Source organism: Gymnogyps californianus, chromosome 25 (genome assembly GCF_018139145.2).
Source record: "Gymnogyps californianus isolate 813 chromosome 25, ASM1813914v2, whole genome shotgun sequence".
NCBI classification, from domain to species: domain Eukaryota; kingdom Metazoa; phylum Chordata; class Aves; order Accipitriformes; family Cathartidae; genus Gymnogyps; species Gymnogyps californianus.
Genome location: NC_059495.1, coordinates 400,682 through 426,107, shown reverse-complemented (window position 1 = coordinate 426,107; position 25,426 = coordinate 400,682). Strand labels below are relative to the sequence as shown.

Below are 25,426 nucleotides of genomic sequence, written 5' to 3'. Positions count from 1 at the left end.
CGGCTAAAGCTAGGCGAGCTCTGTCTTCGGACCTGCCTAGCTAAGCCTGGCTTGAGGGGAGGGAGCCGGCAGCCCCTGCCTGCGCCCGCCCGAGCTGAGCTCGCAGGGATGCTCGCAGGGATGCTCGCCGGGATGCTCGCCACGACCCTTCTGGGCATCCCATTTCCGAGAGCTGCTTTAAAGCCCGACGGCGCTGCCCGTCCTGGCCGGCGTTGGGCTGTTCCCTTGCGTTTCTTTTAGGGGAAATTAAATAAGCTGGGGCCTGCCCCTCCTTACGGCTTTGGTTTCGGGGGCACCGCAGCCCCCGGGCGAGCGCTGACCTTGCCGAGGGCAGGGGGGGGAACGCGTCGGGCGGCGATGACTGTGCAGATAGCGCTGGACGGAAAAAGCCGGCGGCTCCTCGCCCGTTCGCGCCAGCCTCTCGCTGCAGGGACCTTTATTAGGCAGAAGCTATAAATTTGCTCGCGCAGATATAAATGTACGGCGGGGAGGCTGGTGCCAACTGCGAGGCTCGCGCCGAAACGCGGCTGATACTTGGCAGCACGCGGAGTCCCGTCCCGTCGGGAAGATCATCCGGAGTTATCTATATACTGTAGGCGATACGAGGCGCTCGCTAAAATTACCCTCCCCGATCCTGGGTGTACGTTTGGAGAGGCTAATCGTTTCTACGGGTGTCGTTTAAAGCACGGGGGGGGGGAGGAAAGCGAGGGGGAGAGAAGAACGCCCTGACACAGGCTCTGGATGCGCCGCTTTCAAATATGTCCTGCTCCCTTTAATAACAAACATTGAGCCGTGCTGTTTTTTTCTGAGCCCTGTTATAATAAGCTCAGATGTTGGATGACATTTTTCCCGGTGACTCACATCGTAAAATTAACCTTGAACTATTTACATATTCAATCGCCGCCCTCCCTCCTCCTCCTCCTCCTCCCCTCTCCGCGAGCGTGTGTACATTACAGGAATCCTGGCTCCGTATCAGTTTTTGTTTTGCTGATGAGAAAAAAAAAAAAGAGAGAGAGCGAGCGAGAGAGAAAAAAATTCCCCCGCCTGGAGTACACATCTACTTGAGGGAAAGAACACGCAGTCCTGGCCTTTGGAAATTGGCAGGCGGCGTGCTGTTCCCGCGCTGATAAGAGGTACTGTAAATAAAACTGTACGGCAGCGCCTGCTGTAAAATGCCCCTCGTCTGTACTCATTGTTCTGACAGCTCCGGCTTTTTTTGGGTCCGCTGTTTTGGTACACGCTGTGCTTCCTTATGTAAGCGAAGCGCGCCCAGCTCCTCCCGCCCGGCGTTCGCCCTGTTTATTTTCGCCTCGCCAGGAATTTTTTTCTGTCCCCCGTCCCCCCCCTGGCCAGATGCTGGGCCGCCTTTGCTTTCCTTGCTGTGCCTCCCCGCACGGCTGCTCTGCGAGCTCCCGCTGCCCCTCCGTGCCCCGGCCGTGCCGGCGCTTGGCTCTCGGCGGGCGCGGGGCACCGGCACGTGTGTCCTCCCCTCGCCCCACGCGGAAACGGGGGAAGGAAAAGCAAACCCCGCGTTTAGCACGACCCCAAGCCCGTGGATGCGGCGAGGCTCCCCAGCCCCGGCATCGCCGGCGGGGAAAAAGGGGGCAAGCGCCGGCAGGCTGCTCTGCCCCGGGGAGGACCTGTTGCTGCAGCGGGTTTGCCGTATCCGCGTGGATCACGCTTCGCTTCGGGCTGGGAGAGCTTCGAGTGGCGATGGAGAGTCATTGCCTTGGCAACTGCCGGCTGCGCATCGCCCGCGCCGGCATGCCGAGCGGAGGGCAGCCCGCGGCCGCTGCCCTATCGATTCTCTCCCCCCCCACCCCGGTCCCCTCGCCGCTCCGGCAGCTTCCCCCCGTCCCGGGCGCTCTCGGCGCCCTTTACGCCGCGCTCCTCTCCCTGCCGCCGGTGAAAAGGAGGGGACCGCCGGCAGCACTCGCGTGGCCGAAAGCATCCCGGGCGCGCGCCCTTTCGGCCACATGCGGGGGGAGCCGCACCCCGCCACCCTCCTCGTGTCGCCCCAAAGCCCCCTTTTTTTTTTCTTTTCTTTTTTTTTTTGGTATTTATCCCATGTGGCCCGTGCACGCTCGGGGTTGTTTGGAATGCAAACTTGACATCACGGCGAGGGCGGCGGCGAGCAACATATGCACAGTAAACAGGCAGACTGTCGTATTGATTAACAGATGAGACCTCTATTATCGATCAACGCTTGGCGAGAAAATTTATCACTTTTAATTTCGCCGCTGCCAAATATTTCTGCCTGCGAGCCAGCCGTTACCGAGACAATTTAAAGGCGAAGGAATTCTCTTTTGAATGCGCCTGGCGATGCCTCCCTCTCTCCCCGTCGCCTTTTCCGTGCACCTTTCTCCCGATCTTGTCGTGTTGGTGGGGCGGGGGGGTCGGGAAGGGGGTGGGAGACGCTGCCTGGACCCCTGGAAGCGGGCGGCGCGGCACGGCACGCTGCGGGGCGATGCCCCCCGCCTCCCAGGCTGCTCTGTGGCGCTCGGCTCCTCACAACAGATGAATCAAACCTCGAAATCTCAGAAACGGGCCCGCGGCTTTGTCCCGGCAGCGCTGCTTCGGACGTGGTGTGTATCGCTGATCTGTTTTTATCTGGGAGTTGCTTATCTGCTGCTGGGCGTCCTGGTTTTTTCCTCACCCGTACCAGCGGCACGTGTCGATAGTGATTTTCTAAGAATTCCCCCCCCAATACCACGTCTCCCTCCGACAGCCGCGGGCACCTCCGAGCTTCTCGCTCAGTCGCACCGTTTCTGCCGCGTCTCTGACCAGATGCGTCCTCGGGTGCCGGCAACGGCGAGAAGGGGCAGGGAACCAATTGCAATTAGATCGGTTGCGACGCTGATGAAACGCATTGATGTTTAATGATTTAAAACAAAACAAAACAAAACCCCACCACCAAATATTTAATTTCTTCCTGGCAAGCAGCTCGTTATCGTGCGTTGTGCTGTTACGCGCAAGGAACGGGACCCCGGGGTTAAGCACGGCGCTGCTTTTTGGGGCCGTGCGGGGGATATACAACGCGAAACCCCTCCGTCGCGCCGGTCCTGGGGTTGTAACGATGCCGGCGGCGATGCCCTGCGCGGGCGGGCGTCCCTCGAATAACCCTCCTCTCCCCTTTCTCTCCCCAGCGGGCGCCAAAGCCCTGGTCTGCGATCAGTGCGGCGCCCAGTTCTCGAAGGAAGACGCCCTGGAGACGCACAGGCAGACGCACACCGGTACGTGGCCTTCCCTTTCCGCCCTTCGCTTAGGCGCAAGTTTAACGCTTAGGCTGCCTTTGTAACCTTTTGCCCGACGGAGAGCTTAAGCCTTTGCGGTTCCCGCTTCTGACCTGCCCGGGTCCGTTTCTTGACTTTAATCCGATTCAGGTAAGTTGGCGGCGTTTTCTGCCGAACTCGTGCTCGGAAACGGTTTTGTACTTGTGCTGAAAATCCGCGTGCGGCGTTCGCAAGGGAAAACCTCCCCGGGTGGCTGTCGGTTCGGGATGTTTGCCGCTGGCTTACTTTGGTCTGGTTTTGCTGAGCTCGTAACGGTGCTGCTGGTGGAAGGAGGAGCGCAACCCGTCTCTGCGGTCAAAGCGAGCATCCTCGCACCGCTCACCCTGGGTTTCTCAAGCCGTGGGCACCACACTTCGACCGGCGTGACAGCGCTTGGCCACCGTTCGGGTTTAAGAGAAGCTTCCCAAGGGATAAATACCCTTGTCGGGAGCGTTTGGATGCTCGGGAGCGTCTGAGCGACGCGTTACAAATCGTTCGCGAATCCCAGCCGATGCCGATAGGTCTGGTGCCGTTTTTCAGAGCGTTAACAGGCATAAACGCGTTGCATCTGGAGCTCCGGGGAGGTTTCGTCGCGCTGCCGCGAGGTGCGTGCGTGGGTGCGAGCGTCTGCTGGGTGCTAGGGCTGTGCAGCGGGCGCGCGGCCACTCGCACGAAAGGATGCTCCGGGACCCGAGGACGGGGCTCTGGGGAGGGCTGGACCCGGCCGTGTGCGCAGAAAACCTCTTTCCCCTGCGCTCGCGTGGATTTAAAACCCCGACCGGCGTGGTTGCCACGGGCGAGCCTTCCCTGGCTCCGCCGCTCGGGCGATGAATTCAGCGTCTCGGCGCCTGTGCTTCGCAGGAGCGAGGGAGCCCCGGTCCCTTTCCGCTAAAGCACGGGTACGAGGCACCGGTTCACGCAGCGCCGTCGCGTTCGTTGCTCGGCGTTAACGTACGCACGCGGGAAACAACGGCGCAGCGATCGCAAAGGTAATTTGTTCCCTCCGCGAGCGAAACACCGGCCCTTTCCGAACGGCTCTCGGCAGCTGGCTTCGTTTCTGCTCGTGCGCTTCCCAGCCCTTCGGCGTAGCCGCCGTCGGGGAGGACAAGGAGCTCTTTATGCCTCTTGCGAAGGCCGCCTTGCCCGGGAAGGGTTTGCTGCGGGGCGCGGGGGAGCTCGTGGCCGGGCGGTCCCAGGCCGGAGCCTTTCGAACCCCCCAAAACCCGGCTGGAGCAGGGCAGAGCGCCCACTCCTCCCCGCGCCGCATCGGGAGCGGTTTAACCGAGAGCGAGCTCGGCTTTCAGCGCCGAAAACCCTGATGAACGCCACGGAGGGCCGGGTTCTCGCTCGGAGGTGGTAAGGCGGCTGGGCTGGCATGGAGAGCCCGGCCGGCTTCACGCCGGGGGTTCAAGGACCAAGGGGCGATGCAAAGTGCTGCGTCACCGGGCGGGAATAGCTCTGGCCGTCATCCGATCTGGGAGCTGTGCTGGCCGAGCACCGGTTCATAAATTGTGAAGTAATTGCCCTCCTTATCCAGCGTCGTGCGGCCGGAGGCCGGGCTTTGCAATGCCAGGGTCCTCTTAAAAACGGCGCGTACCGTAGGTTGAGGAGGAGGAAAAGGCTTGCGATGGGGCAGCCGGCAAACCGAAGGGAGCGGCTCCGCTCAGGGACGAGCCACCCAAGCCCAGGCGGGGAGTTGAAGGTGGCCGAGCAAACAGCGGCCGGCTCCCCGTTTCCTTACGTTTCCCCGAGCTGTTTGAGCATCCCGGGATGCAGTCAGTTGGGAGCCCGGTTCTCCTCGGTACCCCGGGGGGCTCCGTAACCCCGGGTGCGGCGTCGGGAGCGGGTGCCGTCGAGCAGCTCTTTAACGATGCCTGCGCCCAAAGGCGTCCCGCAGATGCAGAGCGGGAGCAGCCACCCGGTTTCGCTGGCGACCTCGGCGCTTCTGCGGGGATCGAAGCCCCTTTGGCTGCTGAAATCCCGGGGGCCGGACCGCGCCGAAGCTCAAAGGGCGGCGGGGAAACGGAGCGGATTTATTGCCCCCGCTTCCAGCTGTAACCACGGGCGGCTCGGTTAGGCGGCAGAGAGGAGCTGGGTGGCCGGGGCGGCCGAAATGAATCGCTTCCTCTCCTCGGGTGGCACGCAGAGCGCCCTGCCCCAGCACGGAAAGCATCCCTCCCCTGCCGTCGCTATAATTAACCCCGCTCCCAAATAACGGCGTCTCCCGGAACGGATTTTTGCGGGGGCGTCCTCCCTTCGCCCTTAGCGGCAGGTTGGTTGGCAGAAGGTTTTCCAACCTTCCAGCCAAAAAAAAATAGCCCTTTTTGGTAGAGGCGCAGGTAGATTCCTTCAAGGATGGCATCAAAACCCGAGGAGGGTGTATCCGGTACAGGCTGACCAAACGTTCCCGCTTTGCTCAAAACCACGGTGCTCAGGGGAGGATGCGGGACCTGTCCGCAAACAGTCGCTGCTGGTCCGGATGACCTACAGCTGCGGAGCATTTTTGGGTTCTTTTTTCGCAACGGATGGCCAAGATAAAGGGTCCTCAGGGTTTCTTTTCAGCACATGGGGCTGTTTCTCGGGTGAACGGTCAGGAACCAGGACGCCCTTTATCTCACTGATTTTTTTTTATTGCTCCCCCCCACATTGCCCTCACTGCTCCTCGGAATGCCAGCGCGAAATACGAAGCCAGCCTGTCCTGCATGTGCTGCATCAAACGCTGCCCCTCTGTTACAGCAGAGAACCTACGCCCTGCTTTCTGAGGCAAGGTAAAAAAATAATAAGACAGAAAGAAAGGCAAAACGCTTTCTGCTTGTAAGCACGGAGCTGGCTGCGTAGAGCCCCGTCGACTCGGGACTGAGACGCCCTCTCCGGGCGTTCGCTGTCCTTGGCCCCCGTCCCGCGGCAATAGGAAAAGCAGCAACTGTTTTGGCTCATCTTCCAGCAGCGCACGCTCGGTGCCACGCCGGGAGCGGGGTGGGTGGGGGGGAGAGCGTGGAAAATTCCTTGCTCTCCTCCTAAAACGTAGAGGAAAAGACAAAATGCGTGGAGAAGGCAGCCTGAGTACCCCCAGCGAGCGCCGGCGGGGCTCGGGATGCTCGCGCGGCTGGTGTTCGTCCTAACGGGGTTCGGGCTCGCCGCCGACTGTTATAAATATCAGAGGTGACTCGTCTAGGGTTTCCTCCCGTGCGCCAAGGCAATTAACGCGAGCGAGCGAGCATGTACGCGCCGGGCGGCTGGTGTCCGTCAGCGGGCCAGCACGGATTTGCTCCTGACCCAATTTCACGTGGGCATGCTCGACGCCTAAGATAGAGCGCGTTTTCTCCGGTGAGGAGTCGGTGCTCGGATTTGCGGGGTCGGCGTGCCTCCGGCCGCTCCGCGGGGGATGCGCGGGAGCCTTCGCCCTCCCCTGCCCGCGTCCCCTGCCTGCATCCCCTGCCCACATCCCCTGCCCGCATCCCTCGCATCCCCCGGCTGGCGATGCCAGCACCGGGACACAAGTAGCAGAAAAGAGTTAATAAAACCAACGTGTAACTGAAAATTGAAAAGCTATAAATCTCCCCCGCGCCCCCCCCTTTTTTTTCCCTTTCCCCCCCCCCCTTTTTTTTTTTTTCCTTTTGCTGGGATGTTGGTAGCATTTTGATTTAATAGTTGGCCAAACACAAGGGTCTATTTTATTCAGAGTTTACAGGCCTCAGGGCTGTTATTCCTCCAAATTTAATAGCATTGAAATTGCAGGGTTGGCGATAATTTGCCTATCACTTTCTGCTCTCCCATTGATGTTTATTGTCAGCGGGATGGAATCTCAATCCGATTCACTTAGATAACATGTCTGTTAAACATTTAGATAATTGTGCCATCATTAACTTGTCACATTATTTTAGAGATTCAAAACAGTCGTGCGGTATGAGCGGAGGTACAAAGGGAGAAAAACCCGGCGCACGAGAGCGAGCACCCGGGAGAGGCGGCGGTGGTGGCGGTGGGATGCCCCCGCGCCGGGTCCCGTGGAAAGCATCGCTCGACGGCTGCTCGGGGAGCTCAGCCTGCCTCTCCGTCTTGGCAGGGCTTTAACCACTTCCCCCCCCCAAAAAAAGAATTTCTGCGCCTGTTCTGAGCGCACACTGAGGTACGCCGTGATTTTTTTTTTCTTTTTTTTTAATTTTTTTTTTTTTTTAAATGTCAGAGCGCTTGGCGTCTTTCTGCGGAAGAGCGTCCCAGCAGCCCCGTTATTGGCTTGGGTTTGCAAGGGGGATGCGTGGGAGCTGCGCTGTCACACGGGCACACGCCGTCTCTGTTCTTGGCAAATTTAGTCCCGTTAATTACCTATTTGTCTTATCTCCTTTCTTTTGCTCCGCTTTCTCTGCCTCGAAACGGTACCCACCTAAAAAATCCCAGTGACGCCACAGGCATACGTCACGCTATTTTTTCCGGTGTCGGACGTTAAGGATTTTGAGCAAGCGGAACGCAACACGCAAGTTTGGTGGCGTGAGCCACAAATTACGTTGAAACACAAATCCCGTTTGCCTTACGCTCCGCGTGGCACCGCGAGCCGTGGCCGAGCCGGCCCTCCGCCGACGGCTCGAGGTTGTCTTGGTGGTGGCCGTCCGCAACGTCCCTGCTCCGGCGGCGGGCAACTTGGGGTCGGGAGATGCGATCCTTGACTCATCTCGCTCCCTTCTTTCCCGCGGCTCGATCGGAGCGGTGCCTGGCCACGGGCTAGCCGGCACGCTTCCTTACCGAAACCAACCCCACGTCTTCCCAGGCTGCCTGTGACTTTCTATTACCGTTTCACGGGACTCCTGAGAGTTTTCAGAGAGCAGCTCGACGAGGCTTCTGGGGGAAATACCGCCGGATAGCGTTTTCCTCCGTAGCTAGGGATAACGCACTCTAGTATTAAGTACGCTTAGAGGTAATTATCCCTCCCGTGCTCGCTTCGGTTCCACGGTCCCGGCTGGGGGAGGGAGCGCGGGCGACGCTTGTGCGGTGATGCCCAGACGACGCTTTGCAGGTTTCCTGTTGGATGCGAGCGCGGGTTTTGGACGCTCGGGTACGGAAGCGCGGCGAAAGCCCCGGTGCGCTCCTCCAGCGTGCCGCCCATCCCCTGACGCTTCTGTCGGAGGCCGCGAGCGGCGGACGCGGGGCTGAGATGGGCTTTGGCTGGGGCGCGAGGATCACGGTCCCTGTAGAGGAGGCAGGAGCACCCCGCGATGCACCGGAACGGGGAAAATCGGTGCTGGGTTCAAACCGGGACTCCTCAGCTTAGGAAACAAATCTGGTTAACCGTTGCCCGTGGAAGGCATGCCTCCGGGGCTCTGCGGCTTCAGCAGCAACTGAAAACGCGAAGTGCTGACAGCAAGGATGCTTTCGCGGCTGCTGTGATGTTTTTGGGTACGGGCATCCGACGGGAGCCGGATGTGCCGTGCGCAGGCACGGCATCTTTTGTGCAGCGTCGCCTGTAGATGTATTTCTAAGAAACTTGGAAAAAATGCTCCGTGCTTAATTTTGGCTGCTCGACGAGGAGCGGGACTCGCTCGCCCCGACCTTCGGCTGTGGCGGAAGGAAACAAAAGCGATGAGCTGAGGAAGGGCGAAACAGGAATCCGAACGCATCCGAAACGCAAAGCCTGGAGTTTTTGAAATACTCTCGTGGCCGCGTTTGTTTGCAAAAAGGACTGAAAACGGTACGAGCGGAGGGAAGGATGAGCATGTGCGCTCAGCTCGAGCCCATCGCCTCTCCTGTGCTTCCCAGCGCGCAGCCTGCACGCTCGTCCTGTGCAAGCCGGCGTCTTCGAAGGAAAGCGCGGGTTTTTTGCCAACGTTTATTTCTATAAAAACGCGGGCTGGGACAGCTGCGCTTCCCGTCGGAAGCCTCCATCCTTCGGGAGCGTAATTCACGGTGCAAGCCGCTGTGCCGCGTCCGCCGGGTTGCCCCCCGCCACCTCCGTCCGCGGCGCGCCGGGAGCTCGCTGGCAAGCGCGCGGAGCCGGGGCGGCCGCGGCGGCGGTGCCTCGTTAGCACCGTCCCCGCCCCGGCGGTGCGTGCCGCCGGCCCCGGCTTCTGCGGGGTCTCGGGGCGGTGGGTCCTGGGGGAGCGCAGCACAGAGCCCCTTTGTCTGACCGTAATGTCCTGTGACAGCGCTTGAAATCCGAGTCCCGGCGCGCATTCCTGAAACCGGGAATCTCCCTGCCTCCCAAACCGCGGCTGCGTTTTCCCACCTCCGCGGCGAACGGCGGCAAAAAATTCCCCGCGCTTCAAGGCGGGCTCGGTCGGGGAGCGCGGTGAGGCCGGGCTTCGCGCGGGCGGGCTCGCCCAAACCCAGCCGGGAGGAGATGGAAACGCGGCAGACCCGCGCGTCCGCAGCCCGCGGCCAATGGTCGGCCTGTAATTTTCCTGTGCAAATACTATTTAAAGCGCGATGAGAAAAGCCCTCTCGCTAAGCTACGGAGAAATCTTTCTTGTCCTTTAATTCTAGATGAAGGGGATTAGTGTGAACATATTTAACCTCTGACCCGTGGACAAAAGCATTATCAAATTTAGTTGCCGAGTGGCTCCCTATTTAACCGAACCAGTGCGGTATCTCGGCAAATTTTTTTTTTTTTTCCTTTTTTTTTCTTTTTCCTCTTCTTTTTTCCTCCCTTGAAAGCTTTAACATTCATTGTTGCCCCCGGAGCACGGCGGGACTCGGCAGCCCTCCTCGGCTCGCGTTCGAGATGCTTGTCAGAGCCCCCCGAAGGGAAACCAGCGCGGTCCAGTCGCTGCTCGAGCCCGCGAAGGCTTCAAAAAGCAAGCGAACCCCCTCAAAAAAGCAGAGCTTTCCGGAGACGGGGCTGGTTTCTCCCCGGTTTCTGCGCGCCCGCCTTGGCACGGGCCACGCACCCGCCTGCCATGGCTTGGAGGATGCTCGGCCGTCGCTCCGGAGCACAAAGAGCTGCCTCCCGTACCCCGCCGCTCCTCGTTTTGCTCCAGAGCGGGAAAGAAACCGCGCTCCCGGCCGTCGCGCTCCCGGCGAGCTCAGGGATGCTCGGCGCTGCCGTGCCGGGGCTTTATAAAATCGGGATGAAACGCGGGCGAGGAGGCGGCCGGGGGTCTCCTGGTCCGGCGGAGGAATGCCGAGAGGGGCCTCCCGTCAGGAGCCGGTGTCCGTTTACAGTGCATCTCTCATAAACCCGGCGGCGGGGGCGAGGGCAGGGGGACCGGCCCTCCTGGTATGTGATTGATTATCTGGTATTTATGCCATTGAGGACTTTTCAGCGGCTCGGGGTCAGGGGGTCATCTCATGTGTCTTGCTGCAAATCCGCTTCCTTTTGTACAGTGCGGGCTGGGTGAGCAGACACACAAAAACAGCTTTTTCTTTTCCTTGGGAAAAAGGGGAGGGGGGCGGGCTGGTGTCAATGAATTTTTTTTTTCAGCCTTTCCTGAATAGTGTCCTTTTTAATTCCAAAGAACTTTTAATTAAAAGTAGCAGGAAAGTTCATCTCGACAAGGTTTAACTTACCTTAGCAGTTACTTTTGTCCCCCCGGGATTCGCGTCTCCCCGCTTTACAAAAAAAAAAAAACCCCGCAAGGAACGGGGGAGAGCCTGCTCTCGGCACCGTTTCGCGGCTCCCCGGGTTTGCCGAGAGGGCCTTTTCATCTTTTCTCTCTCTTTTTTTTTTTTTCTTCCCCTTTTTTAATGATGGGGGTGCAGGGATAATAAGCGGACGCTGCGAATCCCAGCTTTGTGCCTCGCGGCAGCCGGTCGCTCCGCTGGCCATGCTCTGCCCGCACCACCAAAAGGGTCGCTGCGTCGGCCGGGATGCGAACCAGGGCTCCCCGGCATCCCCGCGGGGCCGGAGGATGCCAGAGCGGTACCACGCTGGCCGGGGGAGAGATCCAGGAGCGGAGCGGGTGGGCGACGGGGGCGGGCGCTGCTCTGTGCCGGGTGGGACGATGGCGATGGCGATGATGCTGATGGTGGATGGTGGCCGTGGTGATGGCGGTGTCCCGCGAGGTGGGATGCTGCGGGCGAGCGCAGGGGCAGGGCGTAACGCCGCTGACCAGGGACATCGTGTGCCGTCCCTTAAAACCCTCCTGGCAGGGAAAAGCATGCGCCCACCGTGACGTGCCGGTTGGCAAACACTCGTGGTGGAGAATCTTTGGCCAGAAAGACCCGGGGGGTGGCTCTCGGTGGACCAGAAACGCTGGGTGAGGGTTTCGTCTCCTCCCTGAAGCTCTTTGTTCAAAGACGGAGCGGTGTCTAACGCAGTAGTTTAACTATCGTCTGGAAAGCACTGGGAAAAACACGCTAGGTTTTCAACAGAAAGTCAAATTATTTTTTCAGCTGGTTTCACTCCAAATTCCGACTAGGAAGAGGAAATCTGGGAAGCCGGCGCGGTGACGACGAGTAAGCCAGTAGATGACAGCTTCCCTTCTGATGCGGCGGCCAGAAACGCCGCCACAATTTGCCTCCGGTCGCCCCGGGGAAACGCTCGTCCTCGGGAAGGGCAGGGATGGTTCTCTAACGTGCGGCTTCCTTGGGAATGGCAGGGATGGATCCGGCGTTCTCCAGAATGGAGGGCGATGGGACGGGCTTAGGGGAAAGCGGCACCGGGGGGAGATGCCGCGCAGAGATACCCAGATACCGAACGGATTAATGCGTTTTGGTCAAGTGACGTTTGTTTTGCCGGGAAAGGCGGCAGCTTTCCATCCGTACCTTTAGGGGTTGAAGGCGCTCAACACCGGTTTTTGCCAAGGCTGATCGGGAGCGAGGGAGTTCAGGGGCACGAGGCACGTCCGTGCACGCTCGCTTCGGCAGCGCCGGCATCCCCGAGCGTTGTCCCCTCTTGCCGGCGCGGTGCCGGCTCCGGGGCACGCTTGGTCGCTGCAGAGGAAAACCGCGTGTCGTCGTGTCCCCCCCTCCCCGCGCCGACGTGCTTTTTCCCTTCCCAGGGGAAGTTTCTTGCGGCTCCGAGCTTGCCGTTTCTCACCCCGGCCTTAAGGCTGAATTAACCGCCGCTGCCGCTCCTTTGGGGATCTGAACGTAGGCGCGTTTGCACGGGCGCGGTATCGCCCGGCTCTCCCCTCTCCGCTGCGTGGCCAGACGGGGCTCGGCGGCAGCGGCGGCGGTGGCGTGTATCCCTCCAGCCGACGTGCAGAGCAGCCTTTTGTGACGGCCTCCGTCTCCCGCTGGCTTTGTGCGGCGGCGGCGGCGGCAGGACGCCCGTCCCGGCTCCCCGGAGCAGGTTCTCGTATTCCTGATGTTACTGGGCTTACCGTGACCGTAAGCTCATCGGTACTGAAATGCCTAATGGGTGCTGGCAAGGGAAGGCCGTCCCTGTTGATGTGCTACATTTTTGGCCACCTGAACGTTTTTGGTACATGGTGATATATTTTGGTAGATATTCCGTACGATGGAAAGGCTTTGGGGGCTACAGCTTTGCAAGGAGGGCATGCCTCCAGCTTCGGCCAGAAGGCTTTTTAGGGCTTGCGGACGTCTTCAAACCAACTGCTTGGCCTAAAAAAAATAGAAATTGGGCTCGAAAATGCAGCGTGCCATAGGTGCAAAGCCTCCGTGGCGCGTTCCCGTGCTCACGTGGCATTAGGAGCTTGGGAAGCTCTCGCCTCCCCCAGCTGGGAGGCGGAAACGCGGTATGGCGGGATCGGCCCCTAAAAACATCGCCTGATTTTCGTTTCCAAACGCGAGGTTCACGCTGCGCCTGGTTTCTTCGGGAGGAAAACCTGCTCGCGCTCTGTCGGCGCGGGCTTGGGCGATGCCGAGCACGCCCCTTCCTCCCAAAGCCCGGGGACCACGGTCGGGGAGGGCAGGATGCGGCTGGATGCTGCAGGAGCCGGAGGGCGAAGGCGGCTCTTCTCGGGAGATGCTCGGGGATGGCTTGTCCCCTGTGCTGGCGGTGCCAGGGGCACGCCTGGCCCGACGCCGTCCCCCCGGGGGAGCATCCCTCGCAGGCGAGGAGCTGCCCGCATCCCTTGGTTCGCAGGCAGGTCCCCGCGGCGTGGGCTCAGCGTCCTGCCCTGGAGATGGGGGGACGTGCCGCGGTCCTCCTCGGCAGCCGATCCTCCCCCCTCCACCCCCCAAAAAACTGCACCCCTCGATTACCGCCCTGTTTGGAGCGGGGGGCTGCCTGGCACCGCTTCACCCAGCGCGGGTCCAGCTGCCGCCGTGATTGACGCAAAGCCAGTCTATAAATAAAGTCTTTCTCTCCTCTCATAAAGACTTTGCGGTTTAGTTTGCTTTCAAGGTCAAGATCAGACCTTTCTAAATAAACACATATCAAAGGATCATTAGCGGAGCAGCACTGTTAAATTGAGATATTAACTTCTGTCAGCCGCGCGTTTCCTTTTTGTTCTGTAACTCGCGACTGCGGCGGGTTTTTATTATTTTGGCCCTAGGCGGTAGCATCTGGCTTCTGTAGAGACTGTAAAAATTAAAAAGCAACACAAATCATTGCGAGAGAAAAGCAGTAAATTCAATGATAAGAATTTAAAATTAAAATGTTTCGGCGCTTTTATATTCCGCGAAACATGAAACGAATGAGTTGTGTGCCTGTTGCCATAAAGCCGCCGCCGCTAATAGTCGCTGGGCTCTTTCCCTCCCCGCTCGCTCTCCCTCCTCGTAACCGCTCTTGCCTGAGCAATCGCAGAAAAGCGCAATGAAGGAAGGTGACGATCGCGACGGCGGTGACGGCGATGGAGACGCAGGGCGGCGGGGAAAGGGGCGAGGTGCCGCCGATGGGAACCGGGGCGGGGGGGGGGGGAGCAAAGGGCCCCCCCCCCCCCGAAAAGGGAGGCGAGAAGGGGATGCTCTCGTCCCGCCGCGCTCAAAGGGAGATGGAGAGGTCGAGCAGGGAGGGTGTGACTAATGCGCCGGGTCACTGGGATGCGGGACCGCATTGTCCCCCCGGTCCAGATGGCCCCCGGAATAAATCACCCCCGGCGGGCGCGAGCTGCCCCGTGCCAGAGCCGCGGCTCGGGCTTTGCCGCCCGCTCCCCCGGGCTGGTGCGGGCGCCCGCGTTTCCAGCATCCTCCGTGTGCATCCCGCCCGGGACGATGGGGAGAGCTGCGGCCGGGCGGGAAGCAGCCCAGTGCATCGCTGCGGGAGCGAAAAAGGCAGCATTTAGGTTTGGGAGGGGTTTTTTGTTTTGTTTTTTTAATCCCCTGTGCTTGCAAGGTCAATGTTGTACATCGGCCCTGAAACGCTTGAGTTTTTCTAGGCGTCGGTAAAAAGGCGAGCGGGCACCGAGGCGGCGGGCAGCGCCGGGGACGGGGCATGCCCTGCCCTCCTGTTGCAGCCGGGGCGGCCGCATCCAGCCACCCCCGGAGGAAAACCAGCAGCGGAAGAGCAGGCGGCGCCGGCTGCTTTTTAAGAATTAATTTCCCGTAGTCGGTTAAAGTTGGGAAGAAAGCGGCGCTATCTCCGAGTAAATAATAATAACGAAACAAATGCCCCCTTGGGAGAAGTTGCCTTCCATAAAGATGTTAATTAGCGCGCGAGCCGAGCCGTGGAGTCCGGAGGCAGCCTTTGAAACCAGGATGATTTGGTGACTCTGGCACAAAACGCGCACGTCTCTTGCGTTTATCATCCGGGGTTTTTCCGCTCCCCCCCCGCCACTTAACCACGAAGGCTGTAGGGGCTGTTGGGCTCCAACCGAGCAGCTGGCACGGTGACGGCTGCCACCGTCACCCCTCAAATAGCACCTTTGCTCCGGCGCCGCACCGGAGCGGCCGGGGGGTCGTAAAGGGATGGCTCTGCCATCCCGGCGTGACACCCTTAAAAATCTGTGCATCCACGCGTGCGTGTGCAGGCGTCGTGTATCCCCACAGCGGCGTTCGGGGAAGGGCTCCTTCGCATCGCGCCGCCCCGCGGGTTTGCTTCGGTGCTGCCGCCGAAAACGCTGCTTTTGCTTTCATAACAATCCCGAAAACGGACACCGAAAACTGGGTTAATCTTCTTATCCCGAGCAGCGCGCATCCGCCGAGGCAGAACGCAGCCTCGGTGCCGGTGCCGCGGCCCAGCATCCCCGGCACCGTGCCGGTGCCCGCTGCTTCTGCCTGTCCTTCATCACCCATCCTCCTCCTCCTCCTCGGCTTGGCGCCAGCAGGACGTGCGCGGCCCCGGGGAACCCTCAGCACCGAGCTGAGCCCAGCACCTTAAGTACGTGCTTAACTCCTGCCGGCTCTAACGGTTCTCAATCCTACCCTTACGTGCGTCGTCCGAGCAGGGCGGCCACTGCCTGCCCAGCCGCTGCCTCCGACCGGGGCATCTGCTGCCGGACAGCGAGGGCCCCAGCCCGCGCCGCCGGCACAGATGCATAGTGGCAGCGACGGAATGCTCCGGGCGACGCGCGCCTTGCCGGCGCTGCTGCCGCCACCTCTCTGCCTGCTTTCCCGTGGGAACGGAGGGCTACCTGCAGCTCTTGGGCTGCGGTCGCCGATGGCTTCTTCCTCCCCTGGCGCTGCTTTTCATGCACGCCAGCAGCCTGCGGCCTCCCCTGCAAGCTGCAGCCGGCAGCGTTGTCCGGGAGGTGGAGGCTGGTAGGGAGCCCCTGACACTCTGATAAAAAAAAAAAACGTCAAACGCCCCTGAAATCTCATCCCGGGAGAGCCAGCAGCCCTCGGGCTCCTGCTTTGCGCGGCCAGAACGTTTCGGAGCTGTCCGCCTCAACGACAGCGGCAATTTCAGTGCGGCTCTTTGGCACGCGCATCACGTAAGAGGTGACGTTAAATACGAAGGCTGAAGGAGGAGGGAGTCTTACTGAAGACCCCGAATTTGCAGGACACGAGTCGAGGGGTTTGGGGGCTCTACGGTGGGCGCGAGAGGCAGCGACCGGCTCCGTCGGCATCCTCCGGTGCGCGCACCGTCGTGCCGGCTGTAACGCCGGAGCCTTCCTGGCGCGCCCCTCCGCAGCCTTTGATTACGGGCTTCTAATGCTATTGATTATTGCTGCAACGGACGGACAGACCCGCCTCGTTTTTTCGAGTCTCGTCGCACCGCTCTGAGGGAAGACGGGGAAAAGATGGCAGCGCGAAGAGGAGGGCCCGGGGAGGGGCGGTTTGCTTTGTGCATCCCGACGCCGGCTCCATGTGCCTGGGGGACGGCCAGAGCCGTGCTGCCGCAGCTGGGGAGCTCCGCAGCGGGGGACGCTTCCCCGGCACGGCAGCATCGGTCCCCTTCGGTCCCCCCCCGCCTCCCCTGCTGCCGGAGCATCCCCGGCTCGCCCTACGCCCGCCCGTGTCGGGGCTCCGGTGCCGCCGCGGGGTCTGGGGGGCCGGCGCGGGCGCGCGTGCACGCGGGGAAAAACTCGAAGTCAAATGTCTGAAAGTCAGATCCCTTTTTAGTATGAATTTGCTGTATCTCATTCTGAGCACTAATTCCAATTTAATTGCAAGTGGCCTGAAGCCTCTTCAATAGGAGTAACAAATGGTTTGATTTTGTAAACTTCATCAGACTGCATTTTAAATGCGACACACTAGCCCGGCTCGAATGCCAATGAAGCACTGAAGTAGCTCTCTGTTTACTAATTATCCGTTTTTACTTCAAGCCACGCTGGCTGGCTTGTCTGATTAAATCGGATTTGTGGGATAGAGAACAGCTAGCAGAGTTTTCTCTATAGTAAACGAGATTGAAACTATGGGCCGCCTGGCTGCACACTGTAAATTATATTTCCTTTTAAAGGGGACGTGTCGCCTTTCTCCCGCCGGCGCACCTCCCGCATCCGAAACTTCGCTGAAACCCGCCCGGTGCCACGCGGGCTTTTACTGTAATTCCTCCTCTCGCGGGGGCAGCGGGCGGGAGACGGCACTGCGTCCCTCGCCGCCGCGACGCCTGCCGCGTCCCTCGCCGCCGCGACGCCTGCCGCGTCCCTCGCCGCCGCGACGCCTGACGCGTCCCTCGCCGCCGCGACGCCTGACGCGTCCCTCGCCACGACTCGGACCGGGGGGGGAGGAAAAACCCCCGACTCCCGCGTGTTGCGTCTCGCTCGTCTTTATGTCTCTGGCGACCGCGCTTCTTAGGGACCGAGCCGCCGGAGAACCGGGACGTGCGTCTCCAGGCTCGCGGCCGTAGGGCTTTTCCTCCCTCAGGCAAGCGTCTGTCCCCTAAAAACCAGATTTCAGGCCGCCTGCCGTTTAAAACCGCCATGCATGCAAGAGGCGGCCAGCACGCTGGCCCAAATAGCACCCGACACCCAACCCACCTTGGCTTCTGCCTCCGAGCCCCGCTAGCCGCACCGTGAACGGCTTACGGCTGCCAGCAAACGGCGCCGGGTCTGGCAGAGATCCGTGAAGGTGGGCGAAGGTGGCTGCCGAACGCGGCGGCAACGGGGCTGCGCCTAAACCTCTCCCCGGTTGCTAAGACTTTAATTCCGCGAGCTTGACCTACGCCGCCCCCTCCCTCGGTATCTATCTTTGTGCCCGGGGGCTTTTTATATTTTAATTTGCTTTTGAACGTCCTGCAAAATTAATGGCGCGCTCGGGGCCATTGTGCGGCGTACAGTAGAGGGAAGGGCCAGCGGCGCCCGCCGAGAGCCGCCGCGTTGCCCGGGGAATGAATTGCTCGCCCGCCTTCGCCCCTTTTAATTGTTGACAGTAAAAAGCGTTTAAATGCCGCTTAATTTGTAATCATCTTCCCGCAAAAAGGGGAGAAACCATTAAAACGTCAGGGAAATGAATAAATCCGTCTCTCGCGGGTTTGGGGCGGCAGCGTTTCTTTATCGGGGGTGATTTTTCTTCCGATGGCTGAGGGCTGGCTCGGGGCCGCTCCAGCTGGGAGCCCAGGGATGCGCTCGGGGTGGGAGAGCAGGACCCAGTCCCCCGCGGCGCCCGGGGCGGCTCTCCTTGCGGCAAGCCTGGTACTGCCGAAGCCCGGCTGCGACAGGGACGGCAGCGACCCCAGGCACCCTCTCGGGAGCTTTCCTATTTTTTCCCGCCTCCCATCCTCTCTCCAAAGGTGGGACAGCGCTGCACGTGCAGCTTTAAAAAAAAAAAAAAAACAAAAAAAAACAAAAAATCAACTTAATGGAACGCCCGCAGCAGGACGGTGCCTGGCAGAGTCCCTGCTCGGTGCCGCGGTCCTCAGCTGCTGGAGAGCCGCGTCGGCGGAGCCTCGGGGCTGCAAACAAGCGGTGCCTGACCTCGGTCCTCAGCGTCCCGCTGCTGGGCTCGACGCTGGGATGCCGGGCCGTCTCCTGCGGCCTCCGCGCCGGGCCGGCACCAGCCGTCGCGCCCGGCGGATGCTCCGCTCTTGGAGGGCGGCTAGCGCCGGTGCCTCCGCAAGCTGTGCCAGCGCGCGTCGACCTCCCCCGTTTGGGGTGGTTATTTGTTTACGGATGCGTTAACGAGAAAAGAGAAGTCAATACGATTTAAAAATGCCTTTTGCAGGTCCCGGCGAGCAGCACCCCCAGAGGGGTGCCCGGCTCCAGGGGGAGCAGCACCGTCCCCGCGTGGGCCGGCGGGTGCGTCCCCCCCATGCACGCATGCACGAGGCAGCTCATCCCCGTCACCGCGGCTGCCGGAGTCGGCCCCGTTGGTTCCCCCCCCCCCCCTTTTTTTTTTTCCCTTCAAGCGGGGGCCAATTAGTTTCACAAATGAGGGCCCTACGGTGCCAGGGAGGATTTGTTACGGCCCCGCGCGCCGGCCCGGCGGCATTGTCCTGCCCTCCGCCCCCACGGGAGCCCATTGTCCCCGGCCCCAGCGGGGGCTGCTGGCGGCAGATTTATCGGGGCCGGCGTCCCGCCGGCCAGGGCCTCCGCTCCGCAGCTGGCCGCGGCGCTGGGGGCTCAGCCCCGGGGACCTTTGACCCGTCCTGCTGTCACCGCCGGGGCCGCCGAGGGCCGCGGGGCCGCATACCTCTCGGGATTTGCTTCGCACGGCCCGTTCGGGGCCGGCTGCCTTTTTTTTTTTTTTTTTAATTTTTTTTTTTTTTTTTTTTTTTTTGTCTCGGGAGCGTTTTGTCCGCAGCTGCGTGGGGGGCGCGCGAACCCCCGGCCCCCTCCCTGGGGATAAATCCCTGCGGAGGGAGAAAGGCAGCTCCCGTGCGGGGCCGCCTCTCTTGCTGCTTTTATTCCCGTTTCACGAGGGGGGGGGCGATTTCTGCAGATTTCGGAGCGTTTCTGGGCGGCCCGCTGCGCGCCTCGCCGAGGCTGGGACTGAGCATCCCTCTCGGCGCTCCTGCGTCCCCCGGAGCCGCGGGGCAGAGCTGGCTGCGGCGTGCCGGGTGACGGCGCGCACCGAGATGCTCTCCGGGATGCCCGTCACCCGGCTGGTCCCCAGGCTGGAGGTGCGGGGCTGGCCAGGAGGATGCTGCCAGCTTTCCCGCTAGGGAAGCATCCTTAGCTGGCACCTGCCGGCACGCCAGGCAGGGCCACGATGCCGACAGCACCGCGGCGGGTGCCTGCCGTTTCCCTGCCCTGTGGCGCGGTAGTCCCGGTGGGCTCCGCCTCACCGCCGGGTCCCCCCGGGGCTGGTTTTGGCAGCACGGCGAGCAGCCCCCCCCGCCCCTGCTGTTCCGAAAGGCAGCGCAGATCCGTTGGTTACCTTGAACATCTTGCTGCCGCTAATGAATTGCTAATACAATTTTCTAGATAATTTTATTTCCGCAGTCCTCACGTTTTAATGTCTCCAAAAAGCTAGCATTTATTTGCTTAATCTCCCCGCGTAATACAATTTGCACTGACTCACAGGTTCTGAACAATCAGCTATGCATAAACGAAAACAAATTGTTTAATAACACAAAGGTCTGATATTTTTGTCGGCGGCGTGTGAGTAGCTGGGGTTGGGGTTCGTCTCCTGCCTTTGCCGTCGCGGTGACGGCAGCCGGTTTTACGCCCGTGGTCGGCAGGACGGAGCCTGTGTTTGGGCTAGGGCTTGGGATCGCACGCAGCGCAGGGGCGGGCGCGTCGCCCTCTCGCATCCGACCCCGGGGCGGCTTTGCGGGCTGTTTCTTGGGGTCCCCGCTCCCCTGGGCGTTACGAGGCCCGAGCTCGGGCAGCTCTCGCAGGCGCGTGGGGATGCGGTGATCGCCCAACAGCGGCCTCGCGTTTGGGCGTCCCCGGGCATCACGGGGCTGGGGCTTCTAGCTGCCTCCCATGCAATAAAAGCCCCTGCCCCGCTCCGGCGTTTCCCCCCCCGCCGTGGGGCCAGTGGCGGCAGGGTTGGGGTCCCACCGCTGGGACCCCGACGACACCCAGCGAGCCCTGTAGCTCTTAGTCTCCAGGGAGCATCCCCGCTGCCGGGTGGGAGTGGGGACACCCCCCCCCCAAACGCCTGGCAGGGTGGTGATGCCATGGGATGGGGGTCCCAGGCGGTGCCTAAGTCGGCTCTCTCCCTCTCCCGCAGGTACGGACATGGCCGTCTTCTGCCTGCTGTGCGGCAAGCGGTTCCAGACGCAGAGCGCCCTGCAGCAGCACATGGAGGTGCACGCCGGGGTGCGCAGCTACATCTGCAGCGAGTGCAACCGCACCTTCCCCAGCCACACCGCGCTCAAGAGGCACCTCCGCTCCCACACAGGTACGATGGCACCGCCGCCGGGGTGCTCGGGGCTGGGGCGGGCTCCTTCCCTGCTTGTTTGTTAAAAAAAAAAAAAAAAAAAAAAAAAAGGAGGAAAAGAAGGGTGAAATCGTCTTAAAAGCATCGAGGCGAGTGCAGTTGAGGTTGTTGGGATTTGAAAAACGAGACGGGGGAGGGGAAAAAAAAAAAAAAAAGAAGCCGCGTGCGATAAGTTGATCCGGTGTAAGGTGACACGTGGCCTTCTTAGGGGATGTGCGACCGTACCCGCTTCATCAGCTTCCAGGCGGTAGATGCACATAATCAGCCGGCGCTCGGCCCTAACGGGATTAGGGCGACCTGCGGTACGTGTAGCCGGTGCTTCCGTGGCGCAGCCCACCGGGGCAGGGCTTGGACCGCCTTACGCCGTGTCCTCAAAGCGCCCGCGCCGTGTCCTCAGCTCCTCCACCAGCATCCCCGGGGCAGGACCAGGGGATGGCAGGGGGGAGAGGTCCCGGCCAGGCGGCGAGCGCGGTCGCAGCTCTCTGCAGCTGCACGGGCAAAGCGTTCCTCTCCCACCCTTCGCCCGCGCGAGCTGGAGGCTCGTGCACCCTCCTCGGCTGCGCTTTTGTTGCTGGCAGGGAGGAAAACGCATCCCAGGGCAGGATACCCCTTCTCCTTTCGCCCGTTAAGCAGCGTGCGTGCTGTACAGCCTCAAAAGGGGACATAAAAGCGGCTGCTGGGGGGACGTGCCGGCAGCGTCACGGGAGGGTCGCTCCGTCCGGGCTGCGGGCGGCAGCTGCCGGACCCACACGTGTGCTTGGGGTCCCGACGTGGGAAACGCGCGCCGACGATAAGCACGTTAATGCCGAGCGCTGGGGCTATTTATAGCCGGTAATCCGGTGACCTGGGCTGCGGGTCGGGCCGCGCGTGTCCCACCCCAACCTCCGCTGCTGTAGCAGCTCCTGGCTGCGAAACGACACCGGGATCATCGGCGCTTTAGGGGCGTTCAATCGCGCTGCGCGGTTTCGTCCCGCATGGGTGCGGGATGCCCGCGCTCCTCCCGGGGCCGGAGCGCGCCGGGAGCCCTGGCTCCCATTTCTACGGCTTCTCCTAAAAATTGAGGGCCTCGGAAAGGCCGGCTGCCTCCGGCTGCAAAATCGCTGTCTTTGACTGTAGGATCGGCAGCGGAGGCGACGTGAATTTGGAATTGGGCACGGGGAGGCGAAACGCAGCTGCCGCAGGCACCGCCTGCCTCGCCTTTGGAGTGGGGGGTCCGGCACGCATCCCGGGCATCCTCCTCCTCCTCCTCCTCCTCTGGTGCCCAGCCAGCGGCTGCGGGAGGGGGCGAGGGGCCGCGGGTCTCGGCTGCGGCACGCAGGGAGAGAGTAAAATATCATTTTAAAGAGGAAGCGAAAGCACAGGCATGTGAGTATATAACGAGAAGGACAATTTATGCCCAGGCACGAGTGCAGTTTGACACGGGGATAATGAAAAAACGTAGGTCATTGTGGATGACTTAAGCCTTCACAGCTGAAGAAAATGTATGAAATGCGGGGAACATTACACGCTTGGCAGCTCCGCACATCTGCAGCAGGACAAGTGAAATACAGTTCGCCATTCTTTACCATAAACTGTGCTTGTAGGATATGCGGCACAGAGAAATTGTAATTACAGTGACAAGACAAATCAGTAATATTTAAATATTCATGAACAAAGTCTCGGACGATCAATCTATCTTTATTGTCCTTGCCTTCGCGGCTGTAATAAATAAGTAGCTGGAGCCCTCACCTTTCCTTCAAATCATTCTGCCTTTGGTGCCGAACCGGAGTTCATTTATCAGCCACCCGGTCTGGAGCGCGGGAGACGCCCGGGGCCGGGGCCGTGCCGGCGATGCCGGGTGAAAAGCCTGGGAATTGGTGGCGGGAGGGTCGCGGCGCCCTCCGGTCTCTTTACCCTCCTGCGGGACCCGAGCGTCCCCTTCCGCACGGGGCTGCGGGGACCGGCACGCCGCGCCGGGGATGCTCCGTCCCCCGGGGTGGCGGCGGCGGCGGGTGCCGGGGGTAAATCCAGGCTGGGGAGGTAGTTTTGGCACGGCGGCGGCTCTGACAGGCGCGTGTGCTTGCAGGCGACCACCCCTACGAGTGCGAGTTCTGCGGCAGCTGCTTCCGGGACGAGAGCACGCTGAAGGGCCACAAGCGCATCCACACCGGCGAGAAGCCCTACGAGTGCAACGGCTGCGGCAAGAAGTTCAGCCTCAAGCACCAGCTGGAGACCCACTACCGGGTCCACACAGGTACGTGCTGCGGGGCGGGGGTTCTGGCGAGGCCGGACCGGTCCCCCGGCGGAGACGCCGGCGGCGTGGACCAGGGCGGCGGCCGGGGATAACGAATCATCGGATCCGCCGGCGCGTGACTATTGTAAATAAGGGATCAATAGTCAGGTCGGTTTTGCTGTTCATTACTGGGTTATCGGCTGCGCCCGCCGCGGCAGCGTCGATGCCGGGCAGTTAATTACCGCCCGCAGGCCCCGAGCCCCCGCTGACGCCCCCGTCTCCCCGTCTCCTGCAGGCGAGAAGCCCTTCGAGTGCAAGCTGTGCCACCAGCGCTCCCGGGACTACTCGGCCATGATCAAACACCTTCGGACCCACAACGGCGCTTCCCCCTACCAGTGCACCATTTGCCTGGAGTACTGCCCCAGCCTCTCCGCCATGCAGAAGCACATGAAGGGCCACAAGCCGGAGGAGATCCCCACCGACTGGCGGATAGAGAAGACCTATCTCTACCTCTGCTACGTCTGAGGGAGGAGGCGCAGGGGCGGCGGGGCCGAGTGGCGGAGGACTGGGCAAAAAAAAAACAAACCACCAAACCCGCAGCGTCCACGGCCTTGTTTGTTTTCGGTTCTCGTTCGTTGCTTCTCGCCGGAAGGATGCTGCGGCTCGCGCCGGGGCGGGCGGGGGATTGCACCGGCCCCTTCCCCAGCCCCGGCTGCTCGTGCGCCCGCTGCCCTTGCGCCCTCGCTGCGGGGCAGCTGTCGCCCCTTGCAGCCCCCGGGGAATTCGCTCCCCGGCCGGCCCCTCCGTCGCCGCTGGTGCCGGCCACCGGCGCTGCCGGGAAGACCGCGTAGGAACAACGCGCTTCCCCGACAGCGGGCGTACGGCCGGTGCTTTGGGAAGGCTTTAATTTCTGGTGTCCGCTGTCACCGCGTAGACCCCACCGCGGATGCCCTGCCGGGGACCCGAGCTCGTGCGTGGGGCATGGCTCCGCGCGGGGCTCGGCCACGGTTTCGGGAGGGTTCCCGAGCCGCGGCATGGCAGGTGGGAGAGCGCCGGCGTCCGGCGAGCCGTAAGCGCTTCGGCGAGAGCATCCCCGGAGCGGGGGTATCCCGGCCGGAGGAGGGTGTCTGGGGCAGGGAGCCGGGAGCGAGCCGGGCTGCCTGGCGGTGCTGCCCGGGGTCTGGGCGGGCGCGAGGGGGGCCCGGAGGCTGCCGCCCTCCCCCTGACCAAAGACCTCTCTATGCATTTCCCCTTCCTTCCCCGCCTTCCCGGGCGGGGGGGCGAGGGCGAAGCCCCTCCACGGGGAGATGCGGCCGGTTTGGTGATGCGCGGTCGATGCCGGTGCCAGCGTGGGTGCCGCCAGCGCGCGGCATCGCTCCGAACGAGGGGGGGGTGGGGAATTCTCTTTTTTTCTGCTGATTTGGGGCGCCTGGAAGGTGCCGAGCGTGGTTTTTTTGCCCAGCCCTCAGCTGCAGGAGCCCGCAAGCGAGGGGTGCCCGGTGGCGGGCGGCTTCGCTCGCCGCTTTGGTTGGTTTTTTTTTTTTGCTTTTCGTTCGGTTTTTTCTGAACTTCCTTTTGGAATATTTCCGCGTTTAGCACATTTTACTTGAAATTACCTCGTTTTTTTGTGACCTCATGAGCTTTTTTATTGATTTAGGGGGGACGGGGGCGGCGTGGCTGGGAAGGCGCGAGCCGCGTGCCCGGCGCTGGCGGTGGAGGGGCGGCGCGGCGGCGGCGTCCCTGCCGGCCTCCCGTTGTGCATTATCCTTACCAAAACTGGTATTTTTTGCCCGGCCCCGTGGGCCGGGGGCGTCGGTTCTGAAGCTACCTCTTGTGTTCGTTTTCGTTGTGTTTCTCCTTTGCGGTTGTGGAAGCGGGCTCTGCGGTTTCCATCCCGCGCGGCGCTCGCGGCCGCGGCCTTTTTGGGTTTTTTTTTGTCGTTTTGCTGCGTTTGGGTGAAAACGGGGCGGGGGGAAGAGTCGGGGGCGCGGGACGGTGTCTGGATGCGGTTTGGAGGGATGCTAATGGCCCCTCTCGGTTTGGGGTGCCGGTCCCGGCAGAGCCCGTCCCACCTCTCCCGGTGCCGAGCGGGGATGCGGCCGCGGGAGCGGCATCCTCCCTCGCACCCCGGTGCGGCTTTGCACGCGCGTGTGCCTCTGCGTGCGGGTCCTTTGCTGCTCCGCGCGGGGTGGACGCTGCTGTTGTACAATCCGGGATGTGACTGTGGAGAACGGCTTGTTTAATTGTTGTGCCTAAAGAAAAAAAAAAAGGAAAAAAAAAATATTAAAAAAAAAAAAAAATCCCCGGTTCTTTCACACGGAAAGTTGCTGCAATTTCTGGCGCGTGCGCACGCGCGCGGTAGCTCCCCGCGGTGCACCGGCGCTGCCGGCTGCGGGTGCCG

General features: G+C 61.5%; 1 protein-coding gene across 3 annotated transcripts in view; it reads left to right on the top strand.

Annotated features, from left to right (window-relative positions):
• ZBTB16 (zinc finger and BTB domain containing 16) overlaps window positions 1-24,371 on the top strand; it is a 79,956-nt gene extending 55,585 nt beyond the window's left edge. For all 3 annotated transcript variants that reach the window (XM_050910993.1, XM_050910995.1, XM_050910994.1), the window contains exons 4-7: window positions 3,147-3,233; window positions 20,604-20,774; window positions 22,879-23,046; window positions 23,321-24,371. In XM_050910993.1, coding sequence (XP_050766950.1) covers window positions 3,147-3,233; window positions 20,604-20,774; window positions 22,879-23,046; window positions 23,321-23,550 — 656 coding nt within the window. In that variant the 3' untranslated portion in view covers window positions 23,551-24,371. The remainder of the gene's footprint in view (window positions 1-3,146; window positions 3,234-20,603; window positions 20,775-22,878; window positions 23,047-23,320) is intronic.
• Window positions 24,372-25,426: the final 1,055 nt, after the last annotated feature.